The sequence below is a fragment of the Pseudorasbora parva genome, chromosome 6 (assembly GCF_024679245.1).
Source record: "Pseudorasbora parva isolate DD20220531a chromosome 6, ASM2467924v1, whole genome shotgun sequence".
Classification (NCBI taxonomy): Eukaryota; Metazoa; Chordata; class Actinopteri; order Cypriniformes; family Gobionidae; genus Pseudorasbora; species Pseudorasbora parva.
The window spans coordinates 37821093-37842464 of NC_090177.1; the positions used below are offsets into that span (position 1 = coordinate 37821093).

The 21372-nt window shown below is 39.3% G+C and overlaps 1 protein-coding gene across 2 annotated transcripts in view; it reads right to left on the minus strand.

The window, feature by feature from the left end:
* Positions 1-19194, minus strand: part of LOC137078978 (ankyrin repeat and SAM domain-containing protein 1A-like) — a 65217-nt gene extending 46023 nt beyond the window's left edge. The window contains exons 1-3 of one of the 2 annotated variants that reach the window (XM_067446856.1): positions 19118-19194; positions 5833-5902; positions 1933-2045 (exon numbers count right to left, since the gene is read on the minus strand). In XM_067446856.1, coding sequence (XP_067302957.1) covers positions 1933-2045; positions 5833-5902; positions 19118-19141 — 207 coding nt within the window. In that variant the 5' untranslated portion in view covers positions 19142-19194. Of the gene's footprint in view, positions 1-1932; positions 2152-5832; positions 5903-19117 lie in introns of those variants that run through there. The other variant, XM_067446857.1, reaches the window with a different exon arrangement.
* Between the last annotated feature and the right edge of the window lie 2178 nt (positions 19195-21372).

Genomic DNA, 21372 nt, shown 5'->3' on the forward strand with positions numbered 1-21372 from the left:
TCATATAAGACCCATACAAACGTATGTAGCGTGCACCCGACTTTAAAAAAAGTGTGATTTGAGGTATCATTCTTGGTGATGATAATTTGAGCCTTAGAAAACACCACTAAAAAGTAATCTTATAAGTTGGGCTTGTCAAACCCCATTTTTCAGAGGCTAGTGTTTTATAAACGTGTGGTGTCTACAGTTATTGGAAGTGATTGAGCTCAGCCTAGATAGAAACTCCACTCGGCATTCAGTCCTGCAACAATGTCCTAATTAGACTGTTAATGATCATTCCGGCCCTGGATAAAGACTGGAACATCCACCTTGAAAAAGTGCCTATTTTTGCTATAACAAATCATGGTAAACCAAAAGAACGCTCACTGTTCATTTGACCTCCCAGTTTAAAATGAATGCTGACTATCCTGCTGCGGCAGCATACTTGTAAACACTTATTTATTCAGGGTACAAGAAAACCCTCTCTTTTTCGGAGTGTGCGCTTAAAGGCGATTACTCTGCAACATTGGAGTTACTAGCCTACATCCATAAGCACCAGACTATCAAAACTGCCGTACAAAAATACAAGCTCTTTGATGACAAGCAATTTGTAATGATATGAAGATTGTCTTAACGGCAATCGGACCAGTAAAAAAGATAAGGCATAGAAAGACACTATTAGCAAATCCATATGGAAAAGTAACATTTAAAAAGTTGCTTTCACATGTAAACAGTTTAGACTAGGGGTTTTCAAAAGTGGGGACTTTATGGATTTAACATTAAATAAGCAAAACATAGACACTTAAGGCTTCTATATTTTAATGTCTGTGCGAAAAGTAGGCACAGACTACTTTTGCTCTGCTAAGTTTTGGTTCATTTTTTGCTACGTGCTTCAAGAAAAAGTTCATGGAGACCGAAACGGCAAGCGCAGTTCTCTTTATTTTTCAAAAGTGCAACGTTTTTGCTGTTATTTGAAAGTACACAAATAAAAATAGACCCTTTCCCATTTTAAACCATGCCTTACTCTTGTCCGACAGAGTAGTTTAAGTCATTTCTGCTGATATAATCCAAGCGATCGCGCTGGCGCCTCACACGCAACATTATCAGTTCTTCTCACATTGCCAACTTGACATCACATCACTCCCTCTTATGAGATAAATAAACAAAGAAAACATATTCGGTTACTCAATTTAATTAGCCTGTTGTACAATACGTGTAGGCTGTCACTCAGCGTGAGCATGCTGCAGTGTTATTTCAAATATTAATAAAACATTTTATGTATGTGAGTGAAAATTGGGACGCGACATAAGTACAAAGCCTTCTTTACCGGTACATGATAAATAGGCAGTTTAGCAACCCACAATGGGGCAAACAACTTATTTAATGATGCCGATTGAGAGGAACACAAACAGCAATCTAAGTTTCGCTTTAAAAGATTAATATTTAAAATAAATGTTGTTATGAATAGCACTATAATTTATATTTATTTATACATATTTGTTCTGAACAGGCATTACAATTAAATAGAGTGAGGGGGAGGTAAAATACATATTTACAAAGTTTCTTTTTATTTATAGTATTTTACATTATTTCTGAAACTAATAATAAAATGCGACTTACACGATACAACTTATTTTCTGAAAAATGGTAAATAAAAATCGAGCTGTAACCTATTATTAAAAAGAAGGCCTACACTTACAATGGGGACCGTTTGCACCAATAAACCAAACATATGTTCATTACTCTCGCCCATTTTAACTTTGGTAATTATTACTGTGAGGGGGTCCTTGGAAAATGTTGTACCCTATAAGGGGTCCCTGAGTCCAAAAATTTGAAAACCCCTGGTTTGGACAATCATAAAGCACATTCACATACAGAAGTCTTAAATGTACAGTAGCAATAAAAGTGAGATGCTTTTATCTGTAGGAAACCTTATTAAAACGTGTTACTCACCATGAACCGCAGGTCATCGAAGCCGTTGAGCAGAAGCTTGCTCTCATACTGTGGAAGGCCTATATGCTCCAACCAATCGCCCACCGGCTGTTCAAGTAGCCTCGCAGATCCACCTGCGGACAGAGGAAGGCGCTTGAGCAGCGAGAAACCGTTGAGACGGTAGCATCGGCACTCTGAGGAAGAGACGTGGCACTGCCACATCATCCTCGGCCAACAGTGCCGAGAGCACAAACACCAAGAGGGCAAAGGCGACAGGATCCCGGCCGAGAGGTGTGGCTGCTCCCACAGCAGGAGCGAACCACGCTTGCTAAGAATGAAGTGTGTGTTCCCGAATTTGGGATGAAGATGGGCCCAATGTTGAGGTTGATCACAGATTTAGACTCCACATTACCTCCCAATTTATGTTTCAGAGGCTTTAGCAAGTTGCTATGAAATATGCACACGGAAAACAACTGGGTGCCGAGACCAGCAAATATCAAAGTTTCCATTTGAGTCCAAAAATCACCCTATGAATCAGAGGTTTGATTTCACAAGCCAAAGAGCGAGAGAAGACGACGTGTATCCCCAGAAACGACATTGTAATAAAACCAATTTCTTTAGAATCCCGGAAAAGCTAGTTCCTGAAAATGCGAGCTTGCAGATCCATCTTTGCACACCCTAATTGACTGAGCAGTTTAATGAGGAAAAGCACAGCAGAGGATCAGGGAAAAACATCTCACAATTGAAAGTTGGCATTTCCCTCCTGGGGCGTCCACGCGGAGGTATGTGCACAAATAAACTTCCCACATTAAGCAGACATGTGTTGTGCGTCCAACTCTATGCCCAAACAATTTCTACCAATCCCATGAAGACCTAAAACGTCACAATCTCCTGATCTCCTAAGCGTGACTAAAAATTGCTATGAGACTCAAGCGTAAGCCTGGGAACTCTTAACCTGTGCATACTGCGCTCTTCATCCTCATGCAAATTAACTTCTAATCCAATCTCTATGATAGGGGTGCTTAAAAGTCAGGCAGGATTGCATGACTTGCATGGTACAAAGTCACTCTGTAGTTCTCAGGATCAAAGGTACATGAGATCAAGCACTGGTGTTTAGTAGGCAAATAGAAAAAAAGCAACTCTTTGCTCTAATAAAACTCCTGATATCATCTTTATTCTACAACAATCATGCTTGCGTATGATTACATTTAACTGCCGAATAAGCTGTCCAAACACATGCCTCATCAATAACCATTGGACTTAAATTCTGTCTAATCCGAGAAGAAAACCAAAAATGAATGGAAAACCAATGATCCAATGAGTCATTCAACTTAATCAGAGACTCCCAAACGCAAAAAGAAAAGAAAAAAGTACGAGACTTGCTTTTCCAACACAACAAAGTCTCCCAGAGTCCCATTGAAGTCCATCCAGAGAAAGTGGGTGCACTTCCCAAACCGGTCAATCCTCCGAGTGTTGCAGACGTGTAGATATCCCTCCAGTTCCCAGAGACATCGCGGCAGCTGTATTAGTAATACAAGGTCAGTGGGATGCTTGTCGAGCCCCCAACCTGCTCCACAGAATGCCGCTCAAACTTGACACACTTTGCTGGCTGAGCGGTGCAGACGAGTCTGGATGTTGTAAGAAATGCAGCAGTAATCCCTTCGGCACAGAAGGTGCGGTCTCCTTGTTCAACCGGACACTGTCAATTCTGCTCTGCACCGCTTCTGCTCCGTCTCCTCCTTCCGCTCTCTCACTCCTGCTCTCCCCTCCCTCTCCCGTCTCCTCCCCTCCCTGCCTCGCTCTCTCTAAAAGAAACTGCGGGCCTGCTGTCTATTGTCTAAGGACTCATCAAACCTTTGTCCCATCCACTGACCCAACCAAGACCATTCCTCTTTTGCCAGTGTATTGTTGACTATGCTAACAATATCAGAGGCAGTGATTCAAAAGACAAAGAAGGTGTAATGTTAAATAGTGTTTACACATAAAGCAAAGCCCAAACACAGAAGCATATGCAGAGCTTCAAGGCTGGAGGCTGTAGATCTGAGTTTATTGCCAAGCTGCGGGGCAGTTCTTCTCCTAATTCCCCTGACACTCATGCATGTTAATATTTTAGCATCTTTATCCACATAGACAGAAACAAAATGAAACAATCTGCCAACAATTCTACGGCAGGAGTTTGCAAATGAAATATAATAATCTTGATGTGACCGAGGCCTGATATTAGGAGAGGCTCCAAGTCAAGGTTTCCTTGTCTGTCAAGTCTAAGAAGTTCACTTTAAATTCAAACACATTGTTTCCATCTAAATGGTACAGGTAAACCAAGATTGTTCCGGGAGGTGTCTAGGTGGTGGCTTTCTAGCCTTGTCAAAAGAGCCCACTCACTATGATAGCCCTAGATTTATTTGTCCATTGTATTGCTTATCCAAAAATCTGAAGTCTGATTTCTTAGAAAGGTAATTGCACACCTCAATAAGCGGCATGATTTGAGGTAACAAAGCAACACTTTAAAGGCTAATACTTTAGTTATGGGTTTGTTCAAATGCGTATTCGAGCAAAAGCAATAAATGCTGGCTTTAGTAAGCACCAATAACAAAATAAAAAACCAAGACTCATGTCCAAGTAGGATGCCCGCAGGAAACAGGAAATGAGGTCAGTGGCAGTGCCATGTGACAAAAGGACAGAGGAAGGACTGGTCCTCCTGCTAGGCTTTGAACTTATATGGGCCAATGAGCCCAGTTGGAACACAAAGGCCGCTTGCAAAGACACAAACCTCTTGAAACGGTGTTTACAGGCTTTACGATGAACTGAAGTGAGAATGGTGCTTAATTCGAGGCTTAAACTTAAGACCAGCAGCTTCCCCATTGGTTTTTGCAGGAGCGGGTGGTACAGCAAGCGTGACAGCCTCTCGGGTCTCAATTGATATAGCTTGGTTAAATCCAAAAGAAGGTCAATAAGCTGCCTCCATACAGAACAAGGTCATGCATCACCAAAGGCCGAATCGCCAAGCATCTCAGCGTCCATTGATTTAACTCTCAAGTGTCCCCTCGTCCTTCGACGGCACACTGGGATTTCTCATTCTCCATTTAAAGGGCCAGCCAACCCCATATCTTTACTCACTAAAGTAACTCTTCTGGACTTGGCCTTCGTCCTCCTCTCGCCCATCAAGTGGTTATCGGGTTTCATTGCTGGTCTACTCAGTCAGGTCTCGTTTCATAGGGGAGCTGATGCGGAGGCAGAACCTCATTCAAACATACTAGGGGTGTAACAATTCATCTTCTACTACATCGGTGTATCGATTTATATTTCCTTCTATGATCCAACTCGGCAAGTTGGCCTTCCGGAACGACATATATCGATCTAATATCGTTTTAAAAGGTAATCAATCGTTCTTGTTAATTCAACCTAAACCGTTGGTAGCACTTTATTCAAATAAAATGTGAACACATATGCCATTAATTGTTTACTTACTTGTTTATATCCATAATTAATTGTTACCTGATTCCCTTGTAAGAAACAACAGGAATCTAGGAAACTTCCCCTGTACTGACCAGTATCCAGGTGTTTATTTCAGTTGAATTTCTATGAATCATGAATTTTTGGCTAAAAAGATACTGAATCGATTTCAAGTCACTAAATCTTTCCGGATCGTATCGTATCGTTCTAAATGAACCAATATCGTCCTTGAATCGTATCGACAACCTCAAATCGTGATATGAATCGAATCGTTAAAACTAATCGTTACACCCTTAAAACATACAATCCACAAAGACACTTTATGCTCAGTTATGGTCAGGAGACCAAAGCGCTGGCCAACTTTAGGTACAATGAGCATTAATTAAAAATAACTTGCATCTTTAAGATGATTAAAGAAACGGGACAGCAGTATACAGACACAGTTTAAAGAGAAACAGCATCAAATACCTGCGGCCGTGCACTCCTGGTCTTTGGAGAAGTCAATGCCGGCACCAATCAAAGTCATGATCTTCTCAATCTGTAAGAGAAAAACAACCAACAAAAAAAATGAAGAGACACACCAGCGCGACTTGAAAAAAAGTGGAGTTTATGTTAAAACTTAGCATGAATGGTTTCCCAGCAGAGCAGATGAAGCGGTAATGCAGCGACAATTCCCACTGAGAAAACACCATCTATCATCCCAGGGTTATAAGAATCATGCACAATGCAAATAAGAAGCGACCTAATGCTGGACAGAGGAATATTTGGTTTCACCAGCCCTGACCAATACAAGTGTACTGAGGGTATGTCACCCACCCCCAGTTACACATCCATAGTGCAAATTCTCAAGAAAGTAAACACCAAGACATACAGATAAACAAAAACAAAAGAAAACATGCAGGAGAACAAGGGGACGACATGTAGTCACCGTCATCAATCACTAGTCCAGCTTGTAAAATATCGAACTTTAAAGGTACACTGTGTAACTTTTTTAGTTTATTCTTAGCTAAAAACACTTAGTTCTTTCAAAAATATATGTGCTCATTAATGTATATTTACTTCTTTCAAGTAATAAAGTATTCTCGTAAGTTTATAATATGCCATTGAAAACACATACGGGTGAGGGGTTCGAATGCCGGTCGCCATGTTGCCCCTCCATCTTGAAAGTACATTAGCCAAAGAGGGACATTCCCATAAATTCAAGCTTCGCCTTTCGCGTACCTCTAGCTCTCCCTCGCACCTCCGTCCCATCAACTGATCTCTGCTCACGGGAAAATGATTTAGCCTACAATGTGAACTTTGCCTTACGCTAATGATGTCGTACAATACACAGAATAATGAGAGCACGGATAAAAGTTACTTTACTAAGATTAGCTTGCATTCGTCTGGGAACCTGATAGCTGATCTTAGCAATGAAATGGTCAAAAAAATACGAAAACGTAAAACTATTATTCATTTTACATAGATGTCAACCTACATGTTAACTGACACATTAAATAACTGCAAATTATAATGGTTTTCTAAAGTAACCTCATCACTCGAAGGAGCACTCATGGACGAGGTCGAACTGGAAGCCATGTTAATCTTGGACTAAATCGGCCACCGTAGGAGTTACAACGAAATCGGAATTGAGAGGAACAGAAACTAATATTCACTGGATGGTCATATACCTTTTCAATATCACGCAGTGTAGCTTTAAGGCACCGTCTGAAAAGTCATAAGGGTTCTTTTCTTGCGTCTGATTATAAGGAGGACGTTTCTAAAAGTTAGCATGACACGACTCTTCTCTTGTATCTCGCTGGACTCAGCATTCATTGATCACGTCGTCCACACCTAGCCGTGATTGACAGAATGCTGCAGTGACTGAAAGAACGAACGCTGATTACATTACATCAGTCATTTCAGCACGAGAATTCATTCGGTCGTGAAAAGAATTCAATAACTTCAAAAACGAGCCGCGTCCAGAGTCAATGAGATTAAGATCGAGCAGTTTATGAATCTACTGATGTGTGGAAGCAGCACATAATTTTTCAGTACAGCGCTGGAGTTACGTAATATAAAGACAGCGGAGGAGGTGACGAGGCGTTTACAAATGACGCACAAATTCTTTTAATTGGGGGATGATGTGTCTGTGCAACTGGCATTAATGTGACAAACAATAATGAAACGCGAGTTAGTAAAAGAAAACAGTGACGGCAAAGCTGCCGAGCAATAGCTTATCAAAGGTAGTGAGGTCAAAAAGAGAGCAGGAGACTGAAAAAGGGAGAGAGAGCTCGAATCCTGCCACCGCTGCCAAGAAAAGCTGGCCCAGAGAGGTCTGCGAGAAGACAAGGTTTCCTAACCACTAGTGACAGCTACACATTGAAAGGAATAGATTAAAAAAAAAAAAAAGACATTAAAGTTCAGCCCTGATTTACTCATCCTCGAGTTGCTTGAAACCTATGTCTTGCAAAAATGAAGATATTTTGAAGAATTGAATGCTGCTTTCTTCCATACCATGACAATGAAGGCAGGGATGGTTGAAAATTTTGAATTTTTCTCATGCAAAAGTATTATAGTTACATACAAAATGTATGTAATTTCTACATAAAATTAGTTCAGGCAAGTAAATTTTATATATTAGTATTCAATTCAAGAATGTAGAAATTAAAGTGTAAATATCATCGTTATAAAATTAAGTAAAACTACTCAACTTATTTGATACTGGAGTTCCCATCATGCATTGGGGTTTAAATTATTTATGAGGTTGATTTTTCGCTGTATTTCCACTTTTATCATTGGTTTCTACTGAAAATGACACATTCATACTCATTAACGATCCATCAAAAGTTACCGTCAGTGTGTGTTGTGTACCAAGTATTGAGGTCTCTGTTCAAGTGCCGCGTTACTACTATTACATAGATTTGGTTTCTTCACAATGTCAATTGTATTATTTACTTAGGTGTTTCTTTCACTTTAAAGGAAGTTCACACTTTAAAAGAGAGATTTAATTCAATGTAATATATTGTTTGAGTAAAACAACACTTCGTAGAAATTACTCAACCTTTTACTGGCCAAGTTAAAAATGTTTACTTAATTCCATTTGTGAAATTAACTTAGAAAATATGAGTGCAAAAACTAGACAAAGAAAAATGTAATACATTTTCCTTTTTTTCAGTTTGCATGTAAAAGAACAGCATGGACATTCTGAAAAATATCTCCTTTTGTGTTACATAGAAGAAAAAGTCACTGGAACATCAGTGCTATTTAAGCATTATTTATATAGTATTTAATATTTTGATTGAGTTTTTTCCATTTTTATGTTTTTTCCATTTTTATGTTTAAGCCTTTTTAAGTATTTTTGTTATGGGCTTTTGTGATTTTAGTTTTTTTTTCTATCTTTTATTTATTTTATTTCAATTTGAGTCATTAATACTTCAGCTTAACTTAATACTTAACTTTATTCAGCTACCTGCCAAGGTGACATTTATAATAAAATGATAAAACATTTATTTTTGAAATATTTTTTTTCTATTTTACTTCAGCGTAATTTACTGCCATTGACTGCCACTAAATGCTTAAAAATATATAATGAAAGTCAATGGGAACCAAAACTGGTTGGCTCTTCAAAATATCCTCTCATGTTCAACAGAAGAGAGTAAGTCGTACAGGTTTGGAACGACGTGAGGGTGAATAAACGATGACAACATACATTTTGGGTGAATTATACCTTCAAATTTTACAAAAGAGCATCATGAGGATGCGTAAATAATGATTTTTTTTGTAAACTATTAATTTACAAAAGAACACTTTGCTATCGGTAATATCCATCAAAAAAAGGAGCGTTCTGCACGATCTGCCATAACTGGAGCAGCAGTAAAGAGCAGAGGAACAGCAGAGCTGGACAGGAAGCCGGAGGGACGTGTGGAGTGTCTTACTCTTTGGGGCGGCCGATGTCTCCATGGAATAGAGAGGGAATGCCTCTGTCTCTGCAGGAAGAAAACCAACCTTTGTTCAAATGCTATTTTGGGAGAACAATGTTTGAGACTTGACAATGGCACACCTTTAATACAGTTAATGGGAACTAAATATAACCATGACATCCAGGTCGGTTGGGCACCTCAGTGACCATGTTTCCAGAAATAAACCCTTTTGAAGACGCACAAATGCTTGAATGGCTGTCAAGAAAAATGAACAGCCTGGGAAAGAGGAAAGCGGGAATGCTTTGATCCCCAAGTTAACGCCAGTTTGGCTCCATCTACAACAGGAGAGCATTTTTGATTTAAGGACTTTTCATTCCAGTCTCATCCTGGAAAGAAAATCAGAAGGAAGATGAGTCATCAGTTATGTTCGACATCCCTCTGTCCCACAGCACTTTCCTCATTTTAGGCATACAGCGCATCTGTTAGAGCTCACGGCGCGTGAATGGCAGATTCTACAGCTATTCACTTCTCTTTTACCAATTTCCACTCTGATATGGCTCGTGGTCAATCCATACGAGTCTGTCAATGATTGCTGATATAATGTTATATCATTGCCATGGGATTTTTTCCCCTCTCTCTCTATAGATAGAGAAACTATGGTTACAAAGCTCATCCTTCCCTCAGGACATTTTGACCTGAAACTCATTTTTAAACAAAATAAAAAAATTGAGAGTTCATCTGAGTGGTCCAAAACCCTTGGACTTTTGTTGCAATTGAACCATGAATGCAAACACACACAAAAAATGCCTGAATTTGAGGAGTTTTGTGGTTTAAAAAAACCCCGGAAGTAACAAAATTATTCCCCCTTTGCGTCAAATTGAACCCATAATAAGGAATGGAATGCTTTAGTATACATAGAAAAACCTAAAAATGCTCAAAATTCGAACAAAAAAATTGAACTACATGTGTTTATCTGAATGCATACCGAAGAAAAACTGACTTTAGGACCCAGCGGAATAGCTCATATTCTCCATATAGAGCTATCTAGTGGCAGGAGTCATTAAATATCATCTTATATTATCTTTTTTTCCCCACAAGAGGTTGTCAAAGATTCTCTAACATGCTATACGCCATATTTCACCACTGGCTCTTAATGCGCTGTGTTTCCTTCTGGAGCTTCAGTGAAGGTTTGAACCTTTTTTAATAGTTGTGTTTGAGTCCCTCAATCGTCCTCAGTTTGAAATGATGGATCTCAAAATGATACAGTCACCGCTGGAGAGGGTTCAAATGTGCAAAAGATGCTGGAAAACTGAAGAGTTTGCAGGACCTGGAGGATTTCTCTGAAGAACGTTGGTCAGTTTAACTGCTCAAGACAAACAAGAGACTCAAGAACAACCATCACACACACACACACACACACATCATCATCAGGAAACAACACACAGTATAGAGAATTAATGTATGTAAACTTTTGAACGGGTCATTTTGATAAACTCTTAATTATGTTAAGTTAATTATGTCGTTAATGCAAAAATGAAATGGGGTAATTTTCATTTTTGGGTGAACGAACCCTTTAATGACAATATAGGACAAGGCAGCAAAATACAAAGCGTTGCCCACTTCACTTTTATATTTTAGTTTTTGAACCTTTGGGTTTGTTTTTAAAGCATCAGCATATAACCATGTTTGTGTCTATCCATTTCTAATGTACTGCAGACATTCAGTCTAGCAGAAAGGAAATGTACATTCACCACTTGTTGGTCACTCTTGTCAAGAAAGTGAGTGAGGACACAGATTTATCAAAATCACACGTCATCAATAGCGGTTCACTTACGCTACCGTACTGGACGTTACCCCAAACCAACCTTTTTATGGGCACTTGTGTACGGTTCGCAGATTCACATCAATCGAACACAGGTGTGCAGCAAAAGTGCGTAAAAAATGTGAAAGTACCCTAAAAGCTCTGACTGCTAACTGGATTTTAACCCCAAACCCAAACTTTTCTTTGCCACAAATGCAGTCTTTCATATTTATCTACATCAGTATTCTTCAGTGTGTCTGCTGACCTTATCACACAACTGGAAAAGAAATTAGGATGATTAACGAACTGATGTCTGTCTAAACTTGTGATATATTTCACTGCAGAAAAATGATCAAGTATAATTAACCAGAGCAAACGTTACATGAACACTTGCGTAACTGGGGGAATCTCACAAAGCCTGTCAGGAAACTGATTTTGCATTATAAAAATGACCTATTTCTAGGACCATTAAGTTCTGCAATATTACGCGTTACTACTGTTGGATTATAAGTCTGCACTGTATGGATTTATTAAGGAAGGGTCTCATGTCTGTTTCACTGAACAGCAATTATAATATGGGTTATTATCAAGAAAACAGAGTCATCTAGAGGCAAGTCAATGCCAATATCAGGCCAAGTGTTTATGAAATTATGTCCAAGTTTTTATGACGGCCCCTCAAATCAGAAAATCTCCGTCTTAAAGGGATAGTTCACCCCAAAATTTGCATTAGCCTATGATTTACTCACCCTCAAGCCATCCTAAGTGTAAATGACAGAATCAGATGAACACACAATCTGAGTTTTATTAAATAATGTCCTGGCTCTTTCAAGCTTTATACTGGCAGTGAATAGGAGCCCAAAATTAAGCCCAAAAAAGTGCATCCACCCATTATAAAAGTGCTCCACATGGCTCCAGGGGATAATAAAGGCCTTCTGAAGCGAATCAATGGGAAAACGATCCATATTAAAGGGATAGTTCACTGTAAAATGATAATTCTGTCATCCTTTACTCACCCTCAAGTTGTTTCAAACCTGTATGAATTTCTTTCTTCAGCTGAACACAAGGGAAGATATGTTTGAAGAATGTCAGTACCCAAAAAGTTAACTAGAGCCATTGACCTCCATAGCAGGAAAAAAACATACTATGGAGGTCAATGGCTCCAGTTAACTGTTTGGGTACTGACATTCTTCAAACATATCTTCCCTTGTGTTCAGCTGAAGAAAGAAGGTTTGAAACAATTTGAGGGTGAGTAAAGGATGACAGAATTATCGTTTTACAATGAACTATCCCTTTAAAACACATTAAAAAGTAAAATATCTAGCTTCCGGAAAACCGCCTTCCATATTCAACACGAAGAAAGTGCAACGCCTCTCGCATTTAAAAACGCTTACGCTACATCCGTCTTCATTGTTGCATCAGTTACGCTTTTCCGTAAGTTGAATACAGAAGGCGGTCCGTCGAAAGCTAGCCCACTTTTTTGGGCTCCCATTCGCTGCCATTATATAGCTTGGATTTGGACATTACTCTGATTGTTTTTGTCTGAAAGCAGAATCTCATGTACACCTAGGATGGCTTGAGTGGGAGTAAATCATGGGCTAATTTTCATTTTTGGGTGAACTATCCCATAGCTTTAGAAAACAAACCTGACCATACTCGAGCTTCCTCAAGCATCTCCGCTCAGCTCTCCAGAGGACGGCTCTACAGGTTTAAACACAGTCCAGACAAACAGTGCTGCATGCAAATAAGCCAACACGTGCTATAATCACACACACACACACACATTATGCACGGCTCAATTAATGAACCAAACGGAGAAATATTGCATGCAAAGAAAATAAATGAGTGAGTGAATGCTAAATAATTAAATGTTTTCTGCATCAGCAAGAGCTTGCATCGTGCAGTATGCGGCATGTGTTTGCAAAACAGCTCTCACACTCACACACACACCTAAAAAAAAAAAAAAAAGTCAGCTTTAAAGAGAATATAACAATAGAAGTACGTTGCAAAAGAATACTTCTGTGGGACAATAGGAGCGATGAAAAACGTACAATCTGCAAAATTCTGTGCAATGGGATTTAATATAATAAAACATGCTCAGTCAAGCTGGCCAGTACCTTTGTGGTAGCAGAGAGCATACGAATTAGGCAACATATTTAATAAACATGCAAATAACAGGCGGGAAAGTGCTGAACTTTTGAATGACAGATGTTTAATTCTACAGAAACCTGCCGCTGCAAATTTCATGCTGACCAATACAGCTATAATGGTACTAAAATATAAACTTCTAGCTCTGACTGCCCTAATGTTTTTGAAATATATTATTTTATGCTAAGTATAAAATAAGGTGGAGCTATCAAAATAGGGGGGAGACTGTTTTGGGGTAGGGGCGTGTTTGTTTTGTTGATTTTAAATATTAACATTGGTTTACTAAGAAAGCACTTACCCCACATTTAACTATCATGTCATTTCACATTTTTAGTAGTAGAAACTTGACTAGCTTTAACTAGCTAATTAAGTTACCTTGCTAATTGATTACACAACGCTTTGGTAGCATTAGGATAACGTAGCACTTGCTGAATGAGGACGGCATTTAACATTAATCTGTTCTCAAACTAAGCTCATGCTCCACTCGTCACCATGTGGAAACCCCACAGAAACCAACACAACAGAAACGCTTTTAAACTAGCATATTAAAACATTAAACACTACTTAATGTCACACTTAGCGTTAATTTTGTGCACACACGCACACGCACGCACGCGCACGCACGCGCACGCACACGCACGCGCACGCACGCGCACGCACGCGCACGCACACACACACACACACACACACACACACACACACACAAAAACATTTTGGCATTTACTGTCCCTTTTGAGTGTCATGGCAAAGCATGCTGGGAAAAAGAACTCACAGTTTCAGTTTCAGTTAAATTTAAGTTTGTCTAAATTAAAAGAAACAAGTTCATAAAATTTTAAACAATGAAACAATTCAGATTACTTAAAATGTGTCAGTTTTGTAAGGGGAAAAATTTGTTTAATTTGAGTTGGCCCTACTCAACCCAATTGATTATTTTGAGCGTTATGCTTTACAGTGCAGGATTTCTCAGATGGACACCGACTACAGGTTATCAGCTGTGGAGCGTTTTCCCATCTGTCATCTGTCTAACATTAGTGTGTCAATACCAATAAATATACAGTGCGACTATCGCTTTTGCTGTGATTTAATCCAATAGATGGATCAAAAGCATGCTAAAAAGAAACTAATTATGTTGATTTGTATAAAGTCTGAATTCATGTTTTGTCAGGCCTGTCCATAAAATGATAAGCTGTTTTTTCTGAATGGAGATTGGATCGATCAGCACTGTAGCTGCTCAATATTACGCCATTTAAAACAGGAATAAATACTACATTCAAAAACCTACAGAGTAAAGTATACAGTATGTATATTAATAATGCTCTCCTCCATTTTCTGATACAACAGGATTTGCCAAACTGGACTGCTGATTGGCTTGAGCGACACCGGGCGTTTGTGGCACTCATATCGCCCACCGCGTCTTTGGATTGACTTTGTATGTAATCTACTCACGCAAATAATGAAATTCACTTTTGTTGTGCACACGGCATTTGTTCAGTGAAGCGCTCAGTGGTCTGCGTTAATGATATGTTTGTAGGATCTTCAGTGTGACACTTAAGATTCGGCTCATATGCAAGGAGAATATTAGCCTGGTCTTACCTGACTCGTACATTTCATTTGTACATAGAGTCTGGCCACTCTCCATTGACAAGGGTTTACTTCCTCGAAGGCGGGAACTGTTGAGGTTTAAAACTACTGGATCTGCCATAACCAATCGCTAACGCTTGGTCGTGACGTTTGCGCCCTTCGCCTGTTTATCCCAAATCCGTCAAAATAAATGTGCAGGCCACCTCAGTGAAAAAACCATAGGATAAATTTGGCGATAGGATAAAGAGCATTCGGATTGTAATTTATTCATGGTGGACGGGAGAGTTTTGTGATCAGGAACGCGCTGCTCACGTGGTCCGTAACATTATTGTATGCTATAAATAAAATGGCATATGCTTAGTATGATAAGAAAAAATTCTGCCGTAAAAAACGGCCCAATTCAAATGTTTAAGTGCTTTTATTTTAATTTGTTTGAGCGGTGATGAAATATATTGCTCTTGTAAATACTTGCCAGCATTTTAAAGAAATAAAAGTCTAGAAATGCATCCAAATAACAGCAAAGCAACCGTACGGTGCTCTGCAGTGGTCAAAAAGGATATAAAGAGTGAATTTTGAAGTGATTCGGACAGCTGTTACATCACCACATGACCTTGGTGTTTGTCAAAAGCAGTAGGTAACTCAGCCGGGGATTGTTAAGTGGGTGGTGGGAATCGGACGGCAATAAAATCCCTGACTTGTAGCCCCTCTAACCTAAATGATGGCAATACCTTCCGACCCCACGAGAAACAGTTACCGTCCGAATAGGTTTCAGCAACTCCTTCACCACTAACGAAGCGAGTTGGAAAATCAAACACAACATCATGGCCACCCATAAACCCCAGCAAAGATTGTTCTTGCTCCGGCTTTAACTTCTGGATATTCGGCAGCGGTGCCACAACGAAATGAATGGTTTCGTTCGCATCTTTCTCCGCCGCCATTACTGAACTACAACTCAAACTAGCGCATGATATCAACGTCATCGTTCTTAGCCACTCCCTCTGTTCGCTGATCGTACCGGTAAAAATTTGTTCGGAGAAAACCTAAGAATACACCGCAGTCCCAGACGTAGTACTGAAGGAAAATGAAAATTGAGCGGAAGTACGTAGGAGGGCAGAGGCAGGCTAGGAGAATATGGCTTGTGTGGTTCTCTTATAAAATAACTGACCCACTTCAGACCCAAAGGGCGTAACAGGAAATACATAATTGAATACATAACACGGATCTTGCCTCTGAGCAAGCAGTATACACACACACACACACACACTTGAGCCTGAGGCCACTCTCATTCAATATGAAAATTGTACTGAAAACACAATTCAGATTCCCATCAGTTGGCCATCAGGCAGAATTAATGCACCTCAGTAGAGAAGATAAGCCCAGACCAGAGAGTCCAGCCTGTGATCCCCACGGGTTCAAAACACACACACACACAAGACAAAACAGTGGTATTGATTCTCAGGGCCAGTTTTTTAAGATAAACCACACACATACACAGAGCGAGAGAGAGAGAGAGAGAGAGAGAGAGAGAGAGAGATTCATTGTGAGGGCCTCTTCATGGTAAACGCCTCAAACAACAGTCGAGTCAAAGGCCGCGATAGAGTCACAGGTCGACAGCTGAAGTATAGCTGAGCCGCGGGGTGTGTTTGTAGTTTGGCACTGCAGTTATCTATTCTGAAGAAGAACACAAAGACCCCAGGCATCTGGCAAGGCTGGCATGGGCCAACAAAAGGGCAAAAGGACCAAGACCGTGTGGCAAAAACCAGTCACAAAAGAGCCAAGCTGCCATCCATTCATCAAGTCCAAACTCAGAAAGACTCCTGCCAAGACAGGTGCCAGTCCACCCAGAACAATGCAGATCAGCTCAGTCCAGAAGAGCCTCTCTCTCTCCCTTAACAATCCCTTAATCACAAACACTCGCCCAAAAAAACTATTCTGGAACAACAAACACAAATCTTGTTTCGTATGCTAATCGCTTAAACATGCCATACTGGCCAGTTTCATAGCAATCGATGGAGAACAACACGTGGTCTAAAGTATCATTTTGTATCGAAACATAGAAACTTGGTTAACTTTAATAATTAAAGCCTACAAATTTGGACTAACAATTTGTAGCAACTTTAGCAATATGAATTGAAATCATAGCAAACACTGGTGAAAAGTGTTCCATCACAACAAAAGCCTACGTAACTTGCACTTTCACATCACAAATCGTCAATATATGTACGCATCTCACAGGTTTTAGACCGTTTGAGGACGTCAAAATCAAAGTAAACTGGCGAACTTTTCTAATTTGCATACCGGTAACTATTTTGTATGCTAATCGTTAAAGCATGCAAATGACCACAGCAAACACAGGCGGAAATCTGATCATTCCACAACTAATGGAAAATCTTCACACAAAATAGTTTTTTGTTTGCTAATCACCACGAGACGCGAGCCACGTCAGGTCTGGAGAGCCTCTCTCCGTGAGCAATGGCACATCCCAAACACTGGCCAAAAGGGGTTCTGGCAAAACACAACGCAAATCTTGTTTACGGAAGTATGCTAATCGCTTGAACATGCCAGATTGGTCAGTTTGGGGAGATTAAAATTACAGCGAGCAATGGAGAACAAGTTCTAGCGCAACAAATGGCACATCTTATGAAGGTCCATTTTCTATTTAGAGAAATACTCGTCAAAAGTTTTAGAACGGTACGATTTTTAAAATGTTTTTAAAGAAGTCTCTTCTGCTCATTAAGGCTGCGTTTATGTTATTCGAAATACAAAAAAAGCTGCAATATTGTGAAATATTATTAAAATATAAAATAACTGTTTTCTATTTGAATATATTTTCAAATGTCATTTATTCCTGTGATCAAAGCTGCATCTTGAGCATCATTTCTCCAGTCTTCAGAGTCACATGATCCTCCAGAAATCACTCTAATGATGATTTACTGCTCAAGAAACTTTTATGATTATCATCAATTTTGAAACGGTTGTGTAATTTTTAGGATTCTTTGTTGAATAGAAAGTTCAAAAGAACAGTATTTATCGGAAATATAAAGCTTTTGCAACATTATAAATGTCTATACTGTCACTTGATCAATTTAATCCATTCCTGCTAAATAAATGTATTAAGTTATTTCCCAAATACAAAAACATTTAAATGGTAGTGCTGTAACAAAAGCTTATTTATTTCCGATAAATACTGTTCTTTTGAACTTTCTATTCATCAAAGAATCCTAAAAAAAAAAAAAAATTACACAACCGTTTCAACATTGATGATAATCATAAATGTTTCTTGAGCAGTAAATCATCATTAGCGTGATTTCTGGAGGATCATGTGACTCTGAAGACTGGAGAAATGATGCTCAAGATGCAGCTTTGATCACAGGAATAAATGACATTTGGAAATATATTCAAATAGAAAACAGTTATTTTATATTTTAATAATATTTCACAATATTGCAGCTTTTGTTTGTATTTCTAATAACATAAACGCAGCCTTAATGAGCAGAAGAGACTTCTTTAAAAACATTTTTAAAAATCTTACCGTTCTAAACTTTTGACCGGTAGAGTATATCAAGCACTTAGTGAACACTTATTTTTATATATCAATTGTGTATGCTAATCATTAAATCAAACAAAGTTAGCCTTATAATTAGTAGCAAGTTTATGGAATATGATTTCAGATCATATAAAACCCTCATTAAACCCTTGTTTTTGTTTTACCAAAAAAAAAAATGAATTCATCTCCATAAACAAATGGCAAACAAAAGCCCATTTCATATTCCAAAATGTTTAGAGAAATACAAAACAATCTGTAAAATGTTACCAAACACTGTTTCGTCAGAATAAAAAGAAAAATTAATTTACAAAAGTTTGTTTTGTGTTTTAATCTTTGAAATGTGCGACAGTCATCGCAAGAAATTCAAAAACATAAAAAAAAAAACTGTTCTGGAAAAACAAACTTTTAGTTAATTTCAGTACAGAAGTCTGTTTTGTTTGCTAATCATTACAACTTTATTAATTTTTTTGAAATGAAAAAAAATCATAATATGACAACTGACAATATTTTTGGAGGGTTTAAAAACGGGCATCAACACTCGTTTGCAGTGAATACGTACCAAAAACTGAAAGAGAAAAGATCCGTCAAGATCTACGGTGTCGAGCAAAAGCATCCATCTCTACAAGGGCAAATATATTCTTGGATCCTCCCAAGACTCGCACCATTGAGAAAGTTGTGGACGTCAGCATTAAATCCCACGTACCTGACAACCGTTTTAAAAAACAAAGTCGTCATGCGAGCAGAGCAGCTGATAGGTACAAAACAAACTGCACTCACAAATGCTGGTCGGGTGGCAGCCATTCGGCTCGAACGGGATGCCGGGCGGGCGGACGGGGACGGAGGAGACGCGTTTAACTCCCTCAGGCTGACTGCATCTCCACATTCAGAGCAGACCTCCTCTTCCTAAATGTGCTGGCCCCTACAGAGAGCTTCCCACACTGTCACGCTCGGTCTAATCCTGAGACGGCCTGCATTAGCATGAGCTGCCTCTGCCTTCCCAACCCCCTGCCACACACAGGCCCTCATGCAAGTCAAAATCTCCTTTGTATGAAAAATTAGACTTTGTGGGAGATTGTGTGAGCGTGTGAACACACACACACACACACACACACACACACACACGGGGAACGTGATGGGTGTTGTGCGTTCCTGCACCCACACGCTGTCACTCAGGGAGGCGAAGTGTCCCGGACCAGCCAGCCGTGACCGCTGGGGGAGGAGAAAGAGAGAAATAGACAGAAAACAGACAACCGAAATGATGACCGACTGCTGTCTGGACATTTGGGACTGCAGGACAGACGCAGAGACAACATATGGATTTAAATTCTGCTGCTACAGACAGAAGGCAGAGAAGATGTGTATGATGATTTAACGTCAACATGAAACATTCAGCAATCATTTTACATCTTATTTTTGACATATTTCTGAGTCAATGACACACTTGGATTGAGGTTTGTTTTACCCATCGGAAGTTGTTTGGATCATGAAAAATGGGCAATTTGGATTTATGCCTCAAGAATCGGGGAAAAGAGAAATATTGAATGAATATACTGTTGGTAGCTGTTAATAAATGTAACGGATAATATCGGGGGGGGGGGGGGGGGGGGGGGTCGGGGGGGGGGTCAATCATGAACTGAAATAATTAGCATTTTTACTTTCACAAATCAGTGCTTATATTGTACAAGAAAGATCCATGCTTTTTTTGTGTGTTTTTCTGATAAATACTTTGAGATTTTGAGTATGGTAAACAAGCATGATACAGACCGGATCGGAAATACAAGTGATACATGTAATGTTGAATTTCAATAAAAACTCAGTAAAAATAAAAACTGTTAAATGTTATATGGCATTATTTGATTTCAGGATTAAATTTCATTTTAAATGTAAGATATTTAATGTTAATTTTACTCCGACTACACATTTTGATTTGATTGAATCAAATTTTGATTTGAGTGCATTTTGATTTGATTGATTACTCGGTTCAGTTGATTCCACCATTTGCCACTATCAAGCAGTTGCTGAGGCTCATCTATAAAAACATTAAGAACAGATTCAATGGGAGCAAAGTGAATCAAACTTCATTATTGGCTCTGAGCGGTTTGTTTGCTGCTGTACCTCACTGAAGCGTTCAGAAGTTGCAGGACCCTCAATAAAGCTTTCCCTTTATATAAAAATAATAAATTACTGTCATCAGAAAAGACCATTTCTATTTATTCACAAGTGCTCGTTTGTTAATAATATTCTATATTGAACAAACTTTTTAATAGATTTCAGACAGAGACAGACAGACTCTATTACCAAAAGAAATGGGAAGAATGGGATAACCTCCAAATCATTGAGTTCAGGAGTTCCTATCACTTCCATGGGCACAGGTGTATAAAATCAAGCACTAGGTATGCAGACGCTTTCAAACATCTGTAAAAGAACGGGTCACTCTCAGGAGCTCAGTGAACTCAAGCGTGGTACCGTGATAGGTTGCCACCTCTGACTGCAATAAGACCATTCGTCAAATTTCCTCATTACTAAATATCTCACGGTCAACTGTTATAGTTATTATAACAACGTGGAAGCAATTGGTAACAACAGCAACTGTAAAATCACAGAGCGGGGTCAGCGCATGCTGAGGTGCAAGGTGCGCAGAAGTCGCTAAATTTCTGCAGAGTCAATAGCTACAGACCTCCAAACTTCCTGTGGCCTTCAGATTAGCTCAAGATCAGTGTGTGAAGAGCTTCATGGAATGGGTTTCAATGGCCGAGCAGCTCATCTAAGCCTTACATCACCAAGTGCAATGCAAAGCCAGTGACCAATCACGCTTCTCTGTCTGCCAATCTAATGGACGTGTCTGGGTTTGGCAGTTGCCAGGAGAATGGTACTTGCCTGACTGCATTGTGTCAAGTGTAAAGTTGGGTGGAGGGGGGATTATTGTGTAGGGTTGTTTTTCAGGGATTGAGCTTGGCCCATTAGTTCCAGTGAAAGAAAGTATTAATGATTCAGCATACAAATACATTTTGGACAATTTCATGCTCCCACTT